Source organism: Trachemys scripta, chromosome 1 (genome assembly GCF_013100865.1).
Source record: "Trachemys scripta elegans isolate TJP31775 chromosome 1, CAS_Tse_1.0, whole genome shotgun sequence".
Lineage (NCBI taxonomy): Eukaryota > Metazoa > Chordata > Testudines > Emydidae > Trachemys > Trachemys scripta.
In genome coordinates, this window is record NC_048298.1 from 27323092 (window position 1) to 27341492 (window position 18401).

Genomic DNA, 18401 nt, shown 5'->3' on the forward strand with positions numbered 1-18401 from the left:
TGGCGTGGAGTGCTATCAGCAAATCTTTCCAGGTGACCATGCCTCCATGCGCCAAGCGAGCCCCAGCATGGAGCAATGGCGAGTTGCTGGACCTCATCAGTTTTTGGGGTGAGGAAGCTGTCCAGTCCCAGCTGCGCCCCAGCCGTAGGAATTACGATACCTGCAGGAAGGTATCAAAGGACATGATGGAAAGGGGCCATGACCAGGACGCTCTGCAGTGCAGGATTAAAGTGAAGGAGCTGCGGAGTGCCCTACCGCAAAGCCCGCGACGCAAATGGCCACTCGGGTGCTCCCCCCGCGACCTGCTGATTCTACAAAGAGCTAGATGCGATACTTGAGGTTAACCCCACCTCCACTCCGAGCACCACCATGGACACTTCAGAGCCGGGGTGGGAGGAGGAGGAAAATGGGAGTGAGGGTAGTGGGGCGGATGGAAGCACCCCAGAATCCCTAGAGGCATGCAGCCAGGAGCTCTTCTCGAGCCAGGAGGAAGGTAGCCAGTCGCAGTGGCCGGTACTTGGTGGAGGACAAACAGAAGAGCAGGTTCCCAGTAAGTGGGTTTTTTTTCAGGAAGGAATTTTTTTGGTACGGGCTCTTTGGGAGAGGAGGGTTAGGCATGCATGCCTGGATGCGGAATAGTGCATTCATGTGGTTTATCACATCACGGTAATCGGCCTCGGTAATCTCTTCGAATGTCTCATCCAGAACGTGTGCAATGCACTTGCGCAGGTTTATCGGGAGAGCCACCGTGGTCCTTGTCCCAGCCAGGCTAACGTGTCCGCACCACTGTGCCGCGAGGGGACCATTGCTGCACACAGGCAAGCTGCATATGGGCTAGGGCGGAAGCCGCATTGTAGTAGAAGACCCTCCCTTGCTTCCCAGGTCACCCTCAGCAGCAAGATATCCAGGACGAACTCCTGTGGAAAATGTTGGGACAGTGTTCAGTGTAGGTGCCCCTTGCAGCTGTTGGCTCTCCCCAAGGCACAGAAACCCCGAGGACAGTACAGCCCTGAAACAATCAGTCCCCCTTACTCACCATTTTGAGGCTCCTGTGGGTTATGTGTGCTCTGTTTGGGACGGGAAAATTATGCTATTGTGTAGACCCTGTGTGTGCGCTCCTTAAGTGCAGGAGAAATCATTGCTCTGTCTGGTATAAACAATGCTGCCTCTGTTAAATGTTGCATTTTGCCTATACAGCTGCAACAACCTTGAGACCTCAGCTGTCCCTCTTATCGCCTGCTCAGAGACTGCAAAGACTCAGGAAGAGACCGCGAAAAACCAAAGAAGACATGCTGCAAGAAGTGATGCGGCAATCTATTAAAGAGAATGAAAAAGCACAGAACTGGAGGGAGAGAGAAAGCAGGATCCGCCAGGAAAACGCAGCGCACCGGCAGCAAAGCACGGAGCACTGGCAGCAAAGCACTGATAGGCTCATAAGCATCCTGGAGCGCCAAGCAGACGCTATCCAGGAGTTCGTAGCCATGCAGAAGGAGCAGTACCGCAAACGCAAATGCCCCCCCCAGCCCTTGTCACAAAACTCTTTCCCTTGTGCCCCACTGTTACCTCCAACCCACTTTCCCCAACTTCTGAGTCCTTCACGCCACCAGCTGCCTCCAACACCAGTATCTTCACCACCCAGCCCTGAAAACCACGACCTTTACCCTCTGCACTCAACCCCCATCACTATGCAGTATAGCTATCCTGAAATGCAGCACTGACTGCACAGCACACCAGACAGGACATACGCGAATCTGTGATTGTACTGTTCCCCAATCCACCCCCTTGCCCTTTCTGATTCCCAAGCAGTTGTGTTTCTTTTCAATAAATAAATTTTCTTTTCATTAAATGGATTTTCTTTTCAATAAATGGATTTTTTGGCTTTGAAAACATTCTTTATTATTGCATAAAGTAAAAGATTCCTTAGCCCAGGAAATAAACAGGCACTGCAAGTCTGCTTAGCAAACACTGATTCCTAAAGATTGGAACTACTGCACTTCACTCCCGTGCAGGGCACCAGATATCACTGCTGGTTTTCAGCCTCAAATTGCTCCCTCAAGGCATCCCTAATCCTTGCAGACCCGCGCTGGGCCCCTGTAATAGCCCTGCTCTCTGGCTGTGCAAATTCAGCCTCCAGGTGTTCAACCTCGGAGGTCCATGTCTGAGTGAAGATTTCACCCTTCCCTTCACAAATATTAGGGAGGGTACAGCACGCGGATATAACCCCGGGGATGCTGTGTTCGGACAAGTCCAGCTTCCCATACAGAGATCGCCAGCGGCCCTTTAAACGGCCCAAGGCACACTCCACAGTCATTCAGCACCGGCTCAGCCTGTAGTTGAAGCGTTCCTTGCTGCTGTCAAGGCTCCCTGTGTAGGGTTTCGTGAGCCACGGCATTAACGGGTAAGTGGGATCTCCAAGGATCACAATGGGCATTTCAACTTCCCCTACCATGATCTTCCGCTCTGGGAAAAAAGTCCCAGCCTGCAGCTTCCTGAACAGCCAAGTGTTCCGAAAGATGCGTGCGTCATGCACCTTTCCTGGCCAGCCTTTGTTAATGTCAATGAAACGCCCATGGTGATCCACAAGCGCCTGGAGAACCATAGAGAAATACCCCTTCCAATTAACGTACTCGGATGCTAGGTGGGGTGGTGCCAGAATAGGAATGTGCGTCCCATCTATCGCCCCTCCACAGTTAGGGAAACCCATTTGTGCAAAGCCATCCACTATGTCCTCCATGTTACCCAGACTCATGGTTCTTCTGAGTAGGATGCGATTAATGGCCTTGCAAACTTGCATCAACATGATTCCAATGGTCGACTTTCCCACTCCAAACTGGTTTGTGACCGACCGGTAGCTGTCTGGAGTTGCCAGCTTCCAGATTGCACTAGCCACCCGCTTCTCCACTGGCAGGGCAGCTCTCAATCTCATGTGCTTGCGCCGCAGGTTGGGGGCGAGCTCCTCAAATAGTCCCATGAAAGTGGCTTTTCTCATCCGAAAGTTCTGCAGCCACTGCTTGTCATCCCAGACTTCCATGACGATGTGATCCCACCACTCAGTGCTTGTTTCCCGAGCCCAAAAGTGGCGTTCCACGGTGCTGAGCATGTCCGTGAATGCCACAAGCAATTTCGTGTCGTACGCGTTACGCGGCTCGATAGCATCGTCGGACTCCTCGCCCTCACTCTCACTGTCACTTTGTATCTTAAGGAATAGTTTGACAGCCAAATGTGACGTGCTGGTGAGACTCGTCAGCATATGTCGGACTCCATTTCCCGCAGACAGATCGCGCTGCACAGAAACCGTTGAAAGATGGCGCCAAAGGTGGACGGGGAAACAAAGGGATTTCTGGGATGCAAAGCAATGCATCACGGGGCCTTGGGATAGGACCCAGAATCCCCTGCACCCACACCCCCTTCCCACAACCCACGGCGCCAGAATAGGAAGAGGTGCTCTGTGGGATAGCTGCCCATAACACTGGTCTACAATTTTTGAGAAGTTGTCTGCTTCAGAGATAAAATGTGCTATTTATTATGTATTTTGATGTGCTGAATTCAAATATGACAACTAAAACAACTGATTGGCTACTGTTTCTAAGATATTTAAGTTTTTACATTTTATGTCTATGTATATTGTGTAGATAGTAGAGTTTTAATCATAAATTGTAAACCTAGGTCTTTTCATGTGTTTATGGTTGCTTTACATGATAATATTTCACCTGTCCTGTTTATGTAACACTTTAAAAATCAGCAAAAGGGTTATATAAATAAAATTTATTACGAAACAAAAGGCAAAAAACTATTATGTACATAGTTTAGTCCTATTCAGTGTCTATTCGGTGCTTCTTGGCTTGTCTCTTGTATTCATTAAATAGAGCATCTCTTGTCACTGTCCAGCAATAGTCTGCAAGCATTGATGGGCTCCATTTGCCCTGATAGCGTTTCTCCACTGTTGCAATGTCCTGGTGAAATCGCTCGCCGTGCTCGTCGCTCACTGCTCCGCAGTTTGGTGGAAAAAAATCTAGATGAGAGTGCGAAAAATGTATCTTTAGTGACATGTTGCAACCAAGGCTTTTGTATGCCTTGAGGAGGTTTTCCACCAACAACCTGTAGTTGTCTGCCTTGTTGTTTCCAAGAAAATGTATTGCCACTAACTGGAAGGCTTTCCGTGCCGTCTTTTCCTTGCCACGCAGTGCATGGTCAAATGCATCATCTAGAAGAAGTTCACGAATCTGAGGACCAACAAAGACACCTTCCTTTATCTTAGCTTCACTTAACCTTGGAAATTTTCCACGGAGGTACTTGAAAGCTGCTTGTGTTTTGTCAATGGCCTTGACATAGTTCTTCATCAGACCCAGCTTGATGTGTAAGGGTGGTAACAAAATCTTCCTTGATTCAACAGGTGGTGGATGCTGAACACTTTTCCTCCCAGGCTCCAATGACTGTCGGAGTGGCCAATCTTTCTTGATGTAGTGGGAATCTCTTGCACGACTATCCCATTCGCAGAGAAAACAGCAGTACTTTGTGTATCCAGTCTGCAGACCAAGCAAGAGAGCAACAACCTTCAAATCACCACAAAGCTGCCACTGATGTTGGTCATAGTTTATGCACCTCAAAAGTTGTTTCATGTTGTCATAGGTTTCCTTCATATGGACTGCATGACCAACTGGAATTGATGGCAAAACATTGCCATTATGCAGTAAAACAGCTTTAAGACTCGTCTTCGATGAATCAATGAACAGTCTCCACTCATCTGGATCGTGAACGATGTTGAGGGCTGCCATCACACCATCAATGTTGTTGCAGGCTACAAGATCACCTTCCATGAAGAAGAATGGGACAAGATCCTTTTGACGGTCACGGAACATGGAAACCCTAACATCACCTGCCAGGAGATTCCACTGCTGTAGTCTGGAGCCCAACAGCTCTGCCTTACTCTTGGGTAGTTCCAAATCCCTGACAAGGTCATTCAGTTCACCTTGTGTTATGAGGTGTGGTTCAGAGGAGGAGGATGGGAGAAAATGTGGGTCCTGTGACATTGATGGTTCAGGACCAGAAGTTTCATCCTCTTCCTCGTCTGACTCAAGTGAGAATGATTCTGGTGCATCAGGAACTGGCAGTCCTTCTCTGTAGGGTACTGGGCGTATAGCTGATGGAATGTTTGGATAATGCACAGTCCACTTTTTCTTCTTTGACACACCTTTCCCAACTGGAGGCACCATGCAGAAGTAACAATTGCTGGTATGATCTGTTGGCTCTCTCCAAATCACTGGAACTGCAAAAGGCATAGATTTCCTTTTCCTGTTCAACCACTGGCGAAGATTGGTTGCACAAGTGTTGCAGCATATGTGTGGGGCTCACCTCTTGTCCTGATCTCCAATTTTGCACCCAAAATAAAGGTGATAGGCTTTCTTAACCATAGTGGTTATACTGCGCTTTTGTGATGCAAAAGTCACTTCACCACAAACATAGCAGAAGTTATCTGCACTGTTCACACAAGTATGAGGCATCTCTGCTCATTTTGGCTAAACAGAAATGTGTCCCTTTGCAAAATCAAACACTGACAAATAAGAGAGGACGACACTGTATGATTTCTAGAGCTGATCTAGGGCAATTTGTTCAGCAGAGTGATGTAAGCTTCGTTATGATTGCATCATCCATGACTTCTAGGAATAACACGATGCAATTCATATCATGTATGACGCAATACCAGCTTCAGATTGCATCATTCATTGTTTTGCCTAAAAAGCAAGTACTGTCCAAACCCAGTCATAGATTTATTCACAGATCCAGTCAAAGATGTATTTTAGTCTTTCTGGTTTAAATTGAGATCCCTTCCCTTTATAACTCACTTATCCTCCGCCATTCCCATGTCAAGGGTGGTATATACTGACCCAATAGCATATCTTGAAAACTAGAGACAATCAACAATTTTAAGCATCATTTTCGTTCTCAGTGACCCAGAATTAGTAAAGTTTGACTACATTTATTTCAGAAGCATTTTGGCTGTAGAGCAGTGTAATGCACCGCTCCCAATGGCGCTGCAATTGCCGCAAATGTGGCCACGACAGAGCGCTGGCAGCTGTCAATGTGGACAGACTGCAGCGCTTTCCCTACTCAGCTGTACGAAGACAGGTTTAACTCACAGCGCTGTACAGCTGCAAGTGTAGCCAAGGCCTCAGACTCTCAAGGGAGTCACCCTCCTTCCTTTGGTCAGTATGGAACTGCAATGAGGTAATGCTCACCTGATTCTGAATGAGGGGGTGGGGACAAAGCCAAGAGGGAAGAAAGGACATGATAAAAGGGAGAGACATTTGCCATGTTCTTCCTCTCTCTTCCATCTACATCTACAGATACCACACCAAGCGACTGAAGCGCTGATCAAAGGGGAAAGCCTGGCTAAAGAGCAACCAGCCTGTGGTGAGAAGTGTCTAAGTTTGTAAGGGCACTGAAAGTGTTAATATTAGCTTAGAATGTGTTTTGTTTTTATTTCATTTGACCAAATCTGACTTGTTATGTTTTGATTTATAATCACTTAAAATCTATCTTTATAGTTAATAAATCTGTTTGTTTATTCTACCTGAAGCAGTGCATTTGATTTGAAGCATGTCAGAGACTCCCCTTGGGATAACAAGCCTGGTACATATCAATTTATTTGTTAAATTGACGAACTCATATAAGCTTGCAGTGTCCAGCGGGCATAACGGCCACTGCAAGACAGAGGTTCCTGGGGTTTTGTCTGTAGGGTGACCAGATATCCCAATTTTATAGGGACAGTCCCAATTTTTGGGTCTTTTTCTTATATAGGCTCATATTACTCCCCACCCCCGTCCCAATTTTTCACACTTGCTGTCTGATCACCCTATTTGTCTGAGACCAGAGAGCTCAGGTGTGAAAAACCCAGGAGTGGGGGTTCTCACAGCAGAGCAGGGTAAGGCTGGCTCCCAGAGTCAAGGATTGGAGTGACCTAGCAGATCACCAGTCCAGATAACTCCAGAGGGGATCGTCACACATACATAGCAAAACTTCATAACTTCACAGACAACGATAGCACATACAAACCTATGAGATATTAATGTTTAGTAGAGCAAGACATTTAGAATGATACCTCACAAGGCATACTTTGTACAAAATATATAATTATATGACAGTGGTGAATATGGGGTACTAGGGTGTCACAGATGGATCCTGTTTTCCATTGAAATAAATGGTAAAACTATTGAGTTCAATAGAAACAGTGTTACTGTTTATACCCTTCTTGGAAGTTTCACTAATTAAATTTTGTACTCAACCGCCCACTACTTATCTTTAATTGCTGAGTTCTGTAACTCTTTGTTTTATATACTCATCATGAGCAGGCCTGCTGAGTTCAGAGAGTCAAAAAGGGAGGATTATTAGCTGTGATTACTTAACATAATTAATTAGGCTTCTTTTAACATTGGGAGACTGTTCATTTAATCCATGGTAGACCATAAATCAGGGGTGGGCAAACTACGGCCTGCTTCCGAGAGCTGCTTGAGGTAAGCACACACCAGAGCCTGCACCCCTGACCTCCTTCTCTGCCCCAACCCCATGCCGCAGCCCTGATCCCCTTCCCACCCTCCGAACCCCTCAGGCCCAGCCCGGAACACCCTCCTGTACCCCAAATATCTCATTCCCAGTCCCACCCCACAGCCTGCACCCCCAGCCAGAGCCCTCACCCTCCCACACACTCCAACCCCTGCCCAAGAGCAGAGCCCCCTTCCACACTCAGCCCCAGCCCAGAGCCCCCTCCCCCGCATCCCAACCCCCTGTCCAATCCCTGATCCCCCTACCACCTTCCAAGCTCCTCAGGCCCAGCCCGGAGCACCCTCCTGCACCCCAAACCCCTCATCCTCAGCCCCACCCCAGAGCCCGCACCCTAGCGGTGAAAGTAAGTTAAAGGACTTACCGGTATGCCTGAGCCCCGGGGTAGCAGCAGCAGGGCTCAAGCCAGGGCCGGTGCTACCATTAAGGCAAACTAGGCGGTTGCCTAGGGCGCCAAGATTTGGGGGCGCCAAAAGCGGTGCCCCTAATTTTTTTTTTTACAGCGTTCCTGGGCTGGGCTGCCAGCGGCGCGCTGACACATGCAGCTCAGACTCCCTCTCCCAGCGCAGCGGCACCTCCACTCTCCTGCCTCCCAGGCTTGCGGCACCAATCAGCTGTTTGGCACCGCAAGCCTGGGAGAGGAGGAGAATTAGAGTGGGGGCGGTGTGCTCGGGAAGGAGGTGGAGCAGAGGTGAGCTGGGGTGGGGAGCTGCCGCACGGCTCCCTGGGCCGGGGTGGTGGGGAGCTGCCGCGGAGGGGGTGCCACTACCCTGGGGCTCGGGAGGCGATTTAAAAGGCCCTGCCCTGCGCTCCAGCCACTGCAGGGAGCCCCGGGCCCTTTAACTCACCAGCGTGGGGAAGCTGGTCGGGTCTGGCACGGCATACTGGCTCTTGCTGGTACGCCATACTGGCCCGTACCAGCTTACTTTCACCTCTGCCGCACCCCCAGCTGGAGCCCTCACCCCCCCACACACACACACCCAACCCCCAATTTCTTGAACATTCATGGCCCGCCATACAATTTCCATACCCAGATGTGGCCCTCAGGCCAAAAAGTTTGCCCACCCCTGCCATAGGTGCTGGAACTAGAGGTGCTGGGGTTGCTGTCCCGCGCCCTGGCTTGAAGTGGTTTCCATTATATATGGGGTTTACAGTTTGGTTCAATGGCTCTCAGCACCCCCATTATAAAAATTGTTCCAGCACCCCTGTGGTAGACATGGAATGCTTGCCCCATATTGGGATTATTTTAATATTCATTACCTGCATATGCAGCTGGGTGTTACTAACTTAGGGCCTGAACCTAAAATGGTAAGCATCGTCTGTATGGGGCTTTGAGTTCTCCAATCCCAGACATCTGTGCCTATGCAGAGCCTAATTTAAATCAGTTGGGCTCCATGTAGGCTCAGAGTTTACCTACAGAAAGTAGCATGTGCAATTGAGGCATTAGCTGATACCAATAGTAATTTAAGGGTTCTTGATTGGGCCCAGTTCTCCAACACTACAGTCAATGGAAGTTTTGCCATTAACTTAGGGTTGCCAACTTTCTGACTGCAGAAAACTGAACACCCTTGCCCTGCCCCTGCCCCAAGGCCCTGCTCTTGCCCTGCCTCTTCTCCAAGGCCCCGCCTCTGCTCACTCCACCCCCCCACCTCCATCGCTCACTCTCCCTCACCCTCGCTCACTTTCACTGGGCTGGGTCAGACGGTTGGGGTGTGGAAAGGGTAAGGGCTCCAGCTGGAGGTGTGGGCTCTGGTGTGAGGCCAGGGATGAGGGGCTTGGGGTGCAAGGGGGGCTCCGGGCTGGCGCCAAAGGGTTTGGAGTGAAGGAGGAGGTGCGGGCTCTGGGAGGGAGGGGACTCCGGGCTGGGGGTTGTGGTGAGGGAGGGGGTGAGGGCCCCAGATGGGGGTGCGGGGCTCTGGGGTGGGGCCAGGGATGAGGAGTTTGGGGCTCTGGGCTGGGACCGAGGGGTTCAGAGTGCAGGGGGGCTGCATGCTCTGGGAGGTAGTTTGGGTGTGTGAGGGGGCGCAGGGCTGGAGCAGGGGGTTGGGGTGTGGGAGGGGGTGAGGGCTCCAGCTGGGGGATGCGGGCTCTGGGGTGGGGCTGGGGATAAGAGATTTGGGGTGTAGGAGGGGGTGAGGGCAAGGGGTTGGGGTGCGGGAGTGGGTGAAGGTTGCATACTCCGGGTGGCGCTTACCTCCAGCGGTTCCCGGAAGTGGCTGACATGTCCTTGTGGCCCCTAGGCGCAGGGGCGGCCAAGCAGCTCTTTGTGCTTCCCCTGTCCGCAGGCGCTGCCTCTGCAGCTCCCATTCGCCATGGTTTCAGGCCAATGGGAGCAGCAAAACTGGCGCTCAGGGAAGGGGCAGCATGCTCTTACCCCAAAATCTCTATTACAGAATAATAAGGAGGTGACATATAAATTACAGGTTCGACTCCTACCAGCATCTATCAACTGGGAGAGTTAGAAATCTGTGTGCCTCCCGCCCGTGTTGCATTGAAATAAAGGACAGACAGAATATAACTGTGACGTTATAGACATGAACTGTGACTGTATAGATCATTGTTGCAACCAGAGTCCTATGGTTGCACCAGGTCTTGTACAGAGGAGGTCAAGTGGGGTGTCTACGGAAAGGTTGTAGTTTGCTGGTTATGATTATGCTGTCTGTATGTGTGTATCATTTTTGTATTTGAAGTTACGAATATTGGCTATGTACTTGTATCTCAATGTGTTTGATTCTAAATAGCCTCAGTGAAGCATTTGGTTAGCTTCTTGAGAAAGGACTATTCTCAAGTAAGTGCCCAATCAAGAAACACTTAACTGACAATGGACTTTGAGAGATGCCAATCCACATCTGAGCTTTCCTGGGAATGTTCAAACTAACATGTAAATAATGGCATCGGCCTGAATCATTCATGGACATGTGACTTGCCTAGGTGGCTACAAACTCCATCTTGTTGCTGTGACTCTGCACAGAAGAACAAAGGGGTTTCCACCCACAAGAGAGAGAATATAAAAGGCCCTGGATGCCTCTCCATTTTGTCTTCAGCTGGCTTAAGAGATAGCCTCTCCATCCCCAAAGAGATGCCTGAAAGAAACTGGAACAAAGGACAGTAACTACGGGGGTGTGAGTGATTGCTGGACCTAGACTAGGAAGGAGTCCAGTCTGTGAAAGAAGCTTATTGGAAAATCTCTGGGGGGGAGATTTCATCTATAATCAGTTTCTTAATGTATAAGGCTTAGACGTGTTTGGTTTTATTTTACTTGGTAACTTCCTTAGTTCTGTCTGTTATTACTTGGAACCACTTAAATCCTACTTTTTATACTTAATAAAATCACTTTTGTTTATTATTGAACCCAGAGTAAATAATTAATACCTGGGGGAGCAAAAAACTGTGCATATTTCTCTATCAGTGTTATAGAGGGCGGACAATTTAAGAGTTTACCCTGTATAAGCTTTATACAGAGTAAAATGGATTTATTTGGGGTTTGGATCCCATTGGAAGCTGGGTATCTGGGTGCTAGAGACAGGAGCACTTGCTAAGCCATTTTCAGTTAAGTCTGCAGCTTTGGGGGTGTAGGTCAGACCCTGGGTTTGTGTTGCAACAGATTAGCATATCTGGCTCAACAAGACAGGGTTCTGAAGTCCCAAGCTGGCAGAGGAAACGGGCTCAGAGGTAGTCTCAGCACATCAGGTGACAGTCCCAAGGGGGTTTCTGTGACCAAACCCGTCAAAATAACCTTAAACAGAAAGAAGATTTATTAAGGGAAAGTTACAACAGGGGGAAGATTCACTAATGGGATCACTACAAATACCTAAGAATAGATTTCAGCAAGGAGCATAAAGCCCAGACCCTTAAACCGTCCCTTGGTTAAACTATTAAGTGCCCAAAAAACAATTACTGTCTCTCTTCTACTGCAGATGGAGGACACTGGCAACTGATGGGCTGTCTCAGAATCTCAGGAACATCGGAGGATCTGGCTCTCTACCGCCAAAGCAGGAGATCAACAGATCTGGGCTAATGGCAAAGCCTTCACTGGATCTTTTGGTAGAATACAGGAATCAGGTAAGTATCAAAGTCCTTGGCAGGTGTTAGTAGCCGAAGTCTTGATCCAATGCTCTTGATCCGATGGTCTTGTTCCGATGCCGCACAAAGAAACTGGATGTGGTTGCCTCGATGGTGGACGGCAGCATGTCATCGCTAACAGTTCCTTATATGCTCTCTGTGGCGCGAATTCCTGAGGCACACTCTGACAGACACTGCCCCCAACCGGTTCCAGCCAGCTCTCAGTCCCTCAAGTTCTGACAGGAAACAGAGTTTTGGCGGGAAAATGCCATGAAGAAAGGATACCAAGATGGAGTTCAAACCCTTCCTACCACATGCACCATCTTGAATTCTTAGACTCCATTTTGAATTACAGCAACATTAATTATAATACATAACAAAGGTATAACTATACACCAATAACACCTTACAGCACGGAGCCTCCCTTGCCACCCCTGTGCCTAGGAGCCAGATATGCCGGCCACTTCTCGAGAACCAAGGGAGCCTGCCTTAGCCCCGCTGCGTTGCTGACCGGACTTTTAAATGCCCGGTTAGCGGTGCTGACCAGAGCCACCAGGGTCTCTTTTCGACCAGAGGTTCTGGTCCAAAACTGGACGCCTGACAACCCTACATTAACTTCAGTGGTTGAAGGTTAGTTACATGGTCCTCTGCTCTTGCCAGATGGTATATGTGGGTTGACTTCTGCCCATACAGAATGTATTGCATGATGAATCCTGCTCATGTGCCACCTGAGGCACATTGCACATATGCTAAGAAGATCAGAAGCTTAGATGGCAGGCACTTAAGAGTAGGAATATACATATAACCTGCTATGATCACTATGCTGCAATACTACATGAATAACAATAAATTAAAAAAAATGTTTTATGCTGGGTCATATTATTCCAAATAAATCAATTGATCAGAGTAAAAAAGAAAACAAAACCAAATTCCAACATCAATGCTATATTATACTTTTCCCTAATTTGAATATTGTGTATTTATATAGCATCACCAGTGGGCAAGGTATCACAGAGAGAGCAAATAAAAGAAGACCCACCACACTGAATATCTTAGAATCAAATTCAATGTAGTTTTTAGGCTGACTTCATTTTACCTGAGATCTAAAGATCAGCAGGTGCCAGTGACAGATACCATGTTGCTACCCTCACTGCAGGAAGCTCCTCGTGTTGCCAGGCAGTGAGTAAATACCTCTGGTACTCTTTAAGCTACTGTCCTGCTATTTGGAGAGGACTGGGTGGGAGGCAAAAAGTCCTAGTTCTAATCTTGGCTGTATCTGTGGCTCAGTGTCAAGGCACTTTTCTGTCTCTGTTTCTTTGTATGTAAAATGGTGAGAATATTTATAAGGCTTAATTACACACAAAAAACTACATTAAAAGGACATTATTACGAGTGGAAAGCCAAACACTCAAAAGTTAGGGAATGCCAGAATTAAGGTTATCTGTGCAACCTTAATTGAGCCCTCTTGTGCATATGTATTCTGGTAGTCTTTAATTACATGATCCCATGCTGTATACTCCACAGGACTCCTGCCAAAGGCCTGGTCCTGACACAAAGGCCACCCCTTTCCTCCGCCAAACTTCAAGTCCCTGCTGGGGCATCAGAGCATTTCAAATAAAATGTCTCAAGAATTTAACAAGAGCAAAACAATGTATATTACCTAGTCTCATTTCTAAAAACAGTTGAATGATTTTGGGTGACATTAAAAAAAATTAGCCTGAGACGGACACCCAGCATGAAAACAACAAGGAGTCCGGTGGCACCATAAAGACTAACAGATTTATTTGGGCATAAGATTTTGTGGGTAAAAAACCTCACTTCTTCAGATGCATGGAGTGAAAGTTACAGATGCAGGCATTATATAATGACACATGAAGAGTAGGGAGTACCTCACAAGTGGAGAACCTGTTGACAGGGCCAATTCAATCAGGGTGGATGTAGTCCACTCCCAATAATAGATGAGGAGGTGTCAATTCCAGGAGAGGCAAAGCTGCTTGTGTAATAAGCCAGCCACTCCCAGTCCCTATTCAAGCCCAGATTAATGGTGTTGAATTTGCAAATGAATTTTAGTTCTGCAGTTTCTCTTTGAAGTCTGTTTCTGAAGCTTTTTGTTCAATGATAGTGACTTTTAAATCTGTAACAGAATGACCAGGGAGGTTGAAGTGTTCACTTGCTGGCTTATGTATGTTACCATTCCTGATGTCCAATTTGTGTCCATTTATTCTTTTGCGGAGGGACTGGCTGGTTTGGCCAATGTACATGGCAGAGGGGCATTGCTGGCACATGATGGCGTATATAACATTAGTGGATGTGCAGGTGAATGAGCCCTTGATGGTGTGGCTGATGTGGTTGGGTCCTCTGATGGTGTCGCTAGAGTAGATATGGGGACAGAGTAGGCAACGAGGTTTGCTACAGGGATTGGTTCCTGGGTTGGTGTTTCTGTGGTGTGGTGTGTATCTCAACTGCTGGTGAGTATCTGCTTCAGTTTGGGGGGTTCTCTGTAAGCGAGGACTGGCCTGCCTCCCAAGGTGTGTGAGAGTGAAGGATAATTTTCCAGGATAGGTTGTAGATCGTTGATAATGTGCTGGAGGGGTTTTAACTGGGGGCTGTATGTGATGGCCAGTGGTGTTCTGTTATTTTCCTTCTTGGGCCTGTCCTGTAGTAGGTGATTTCTGGGTACCCGTCTTGCTCTGTCAATCTGTTTCCTCACTTCCCCAGTGGGTATTGTAGTTTTAAGAATGCTTGATAAAGATCTTGTAGGTGTTTGTCTCTGTCTGAGGGATTGGAGCAAATTCGATTGTATCTTAGAGCTTGGCTGTAGACAATGGATCGTGTGATGTGTCCCGGATGGAAGCTGGAGGCATGTAGGTAAGTATAGCGGTCAGTAGGTTTCCGGTATAGGGTGGTGTTTATGTGACCATCACTTATTTGCACTGTAGTGTCCAGGAAGTGGATCTCTGAGGTTGATGGTGGGGTGGAAATTGTTGAAATCCAGGTGGAATTCCTCAAGGGCCTCCTTTCTGTGGGTCCATATGATGAAGATATCATCAATGTAGCGCAAGTAGAGTAGGGGCGCTAGGGGACGAGAGCACTGTTCTAAGTCACCCATAAAAATGTTGGCATACTGTGAGGCCATGCGGGTACCCATAGCAGTGCCACTGACTTGAAGGTATAAGTTGTCCCCAAATCTGAAATGGTTGTGGGGAGGACCCAACATGAGAAATTCCAGCCCAAATGGTTAAAGATTGGCACAGTTATCTGCAACTGTAAACAGGGTCATGTAAGGGGAAACGTTCGGCAACTTTAACAGCGCCTATGTCTACAGTGCTGTGAACATGCTTTAAACATGCTCAGTATTATTGTTCTGCCCCCATCCCATCCTCTGGAGTTCCTATGGGGTGGGGTCCTCCTGGAGGAGCCAATTTTGGAAGAGCCAGAGGTAAATAGGCTTGACACCTCTGACTGAAGCTATTCCAGAAGATCCCCTCCCCACCATGATATAATGCCATTTTCTTAAAATATCCTATTCAAATCTTCTGGATTGCTTTAAATAGTCACCAGGAAAACTATATCGATTCTGGGAGACTCCAGGCCAATCCTGGAGGGTTGGCAACCGTAGAAGTAAAGGTGGGAAGGGATCCTGACTTGGGCATGCAGCAGCAGCGGCCTCTTTTGCCAGACCCAGCGACTGCTGCTGTCAGTGGCCAGAGACAACAGGGGTCTGGAGGCGGGAGAAAAGCCAGAATCTGCGGGAGGGCAGAGCCAGCAGGGACTTGGGAAGGTAACCAGGGCCAGTCACGGCAGGGGTAAGGTGGCTCCATGTACATTGGGGGGGCAGAACTCCGTTGTGCTCCCGGCCCCGCCCAAAGCTCGCTCATTGGGCAGAAGGAGGCGCCTCCCCTTATGCATCGCTGCCCCCGACTCCCTCAGCCCTAGGGGCCCCGCCCACAGTCCCGCCCCAGCCTCCCATTGGGCGGGGAGGCTGTGACCGAGCCCGGCTGTCCGCCTCAGGCGTCAGTCAGCGGGTGCGGAGGCCAAGGCGTCGCTAGTCAGCCCCGCCTCAGTCAGGCCCGGCCGCCTCACGCTCGGGGGGCTGGAGCAGGTTTCCGCGGCTGCCCCGAGGCGCGAGGGAGGATTTTGTTCCGTGTGAGTCAGTGAGAGCCTGACACCTCCTCGCTCCATGCCGGCCCCCCGCCCTGCCTCGGCCGCACATCCCAGCAGCCTGGGCAGGCCCCGCTTCCCCCGGGTGAGCCGAGCTCCTTGCTCCGGAGCTAGCCCAGGCCGGTAGCGGCGGCGTTTCCTGGCGCTTGGCAGAGGCGTTGGCCTCCGCGCCGGGGAAGGGGTGGGGGGATCCCTGTGCAGTAGCGTTGTCTTGGGAACTGGGGGGGGGGTCTCAGCCGACCCCCGAGATGAAGGAGCCGCCAGCAGTGCCCGGGCGTTATTCCCCTCGTAGCGCGGCGCGCTGGGCGGCTGCCCGCAATCCAGTGCCCTGGCGGGACGGGAGGCTGTTCGTGCAGCCTCGAGGCCGCCCGAGCTCCTCAGAAGGGGAGGGGGAGGCTTGCGCGCTTTCTCGGCTAAGTTACTTAAAATCCTCGTCCTTTACCCAGTCACCCAACTTGAGGCCCCTCCCGGGGATGGGGGGAGCGTTTGGGCCTTAAATATCCGCTTTAACTTGAAATGGAGAAGCTTGGCTCAGCCTGAGCTCTGCTCATTGCGGGATTTATCCTGCGTGCCTCAAAGCCAACTTGCAGTGACTGCTCTGTCCTCCCCTGCAGGCCGTCTAGGGAGAAGATGACTTTTCAGTGGACAGCAGTTGCAACCTTTCTGTATACTGAAATAGGAGTGATTTTACTGCTCTGTGTACCGTTTATTTCTCCACTAAGGTAGGGATCCACTGTACACTAAATGGCCTTGTGTTAAGACATCTTATAAGGTTTTTATTTACATATTGCTGTTGTAACACACCTAACGTTGAGGTTCAGGTATATTTTCATTTCCACATTTGGGGCTGGTTGAGAACTGAATTCAATAGGAGCTACTTGGTGCTTAACTAGGGTTACCAGATGTCCCTGTTTTATAGGGACAGTCCTGATATTTGGGTAATTTTCTTCTATAGACACCTATTACCCCTCCACCCCCGTCCCAGTTTTTCACACTTGCTGTCTGGTCACTCTATGCTTAACACTCTTGAACATCAGGCCGCTTATTTAGGTGCCTAATCCCACACCAAGGAGCTTAACTTTAGGCATCTATTTTTGAAAATCATGGCCAGAACTGTTTTTTCCACACCAGTTGCTAATAATTATTTATTTATAGTCATAATTCTAGTGTGCCCCCTCCTCTCTCACTCTCTGTTTCAATAAGAGGAAAGTCAGTCCATTTAATTTTATTTTCTGAATGCTCAGTTTAGAGGAGAATGTATGTTTTTTTTCATACTAAGTATCAGAGGGGTAGCTGTGTTAGTCTGGAACTGTAAAAAGCGACAGAGTCCTGTGGCACCTTCTAGACTAACAGACTTATTGGAGCATAAGCTTTCGTGGGTGTTTCATCTGATGAAGTGGGTATTCACCCACAAAAGGTTATGCTCCAATATCTCTGTTAGTCTAGAAGGTGCCACAGGACTCCATATGAAAAAAGCAACAAAGTTATTAGTGGATAAATAGGCAGCAGCCTCTTTTCAGAGGAATCTGAAAAATCAGAGGTGAATCAGTAGCTATTTTCCTTGGTGCTACCTTGCACCAGGCATTGGGAATGGAAGGAAATATAAAGCACTCCTGCTTTTCAGTGTTGACTAGGTGCAATTTGTGACGATTCTTCCAAAAGTAAAGAATTCTCCTGCTTGATGTATGGAATTTAACAGAGCAGTAAGAGAGGCGCCTATAAGCTTATATGAGAACCAAAGAAATTGGTGTTAGTCCCAGAAACAGGCCAATATACAAGTGTTTTAAAACTAATTTCCCCCAACCTTTAGTAAGGGGAGAAGCTGAAAGGGAAGTAAACCAGCCACTCTCTTTATGCAAAGTACCTCCTTCCTTACCTAATTTTCTTAAAACAACTTTCTCTCATACCGCTGCTTACCTTTGATCATGTAAATTTATATTTTCCCCTGTGTGGGAGAGCCCTATTAGCTCCAAAAATGTTGCTAGAGGATTAAACCTTAACGTTTTGTAGAAAACTTACTATTGCATCAGATTATAACATAATCTTCTATGAAATGTGTTTTCTTTTCTGCGGCCTTAGACCCCAGCTCACATCATCAGAATGAAGAAGGTAACTTTTCCCACTAATTAATCTCTGGCCTTCTTATAGTAACCTGAGCAGGAGCATGACTTTTCCTGTCCTATTCTTAAAATACTCAACTACTTTCTGGGGTTTGCACTTGTCATCTTATTGTTAGTTTCTGTATTAAAAAAGTTCAGCTCTTTAGAGAGCCACTCCCCCACCTGCTTAACAACACTTCCACACGGCATCTGTTGTTGCTGCTGTGTATACATCCACTCATAGTTGATACTTCAGAGTGAAATGGGACATCCCATTTCCCCCACACCCTCTGAACATCTAGCATGGAGAATTGACACTATACCTGATCTCCACTAGGTTGGAATGCTGAAATGGTTCTCAACCTATGGTAGACCTTACAAGTGGAAATGTTATGGGTTGGCATAAAATATATTTAGATTAATTTTTTTATTCTAATGTCAAATCAAATTTAGAATTGTCAAAATAAGATTAATTCTAGTGGCACCATTCATGCAATTAGAGTTGTGACATTTATTTTAGGA

General features: G+C 48.1%; 1 protein-coding gene across 3 annotated transcripts in view; it reads left to right on the plus strand.

Annotated features, from left to right (window-relative positions):
• DUS4L (dihydrouridine synthase 4 like) overlaps positions 1 to 18401 on the plus strand; it is a 75344-nt gene that overhangs the window by 16892 nt on the left and 40051 nt on the right. Inside the window, exons 1-2 of one of the 3 annotated variants that reach the window (XM_034766718.1) lie at positions 15608 to 15765; positions 16395 to 16502. In XM_034766718.1, the coding sequence (XP_034622609.1) occupies positions 16411 to 16502 (92 nt within the window). In that variant the 5' untranslated portion in view covers positions 15608 to 15765; positions 16395 to 16410. Of the gene's footprint in view, positions 1 to 15607; positions 15866 to 16394; positions 16503 to 18401 lie in introns of those variants that run through there. The other 2 variants (XM_034766727.1, XM_034766737.1) reach the window with 2 other exon arrangements.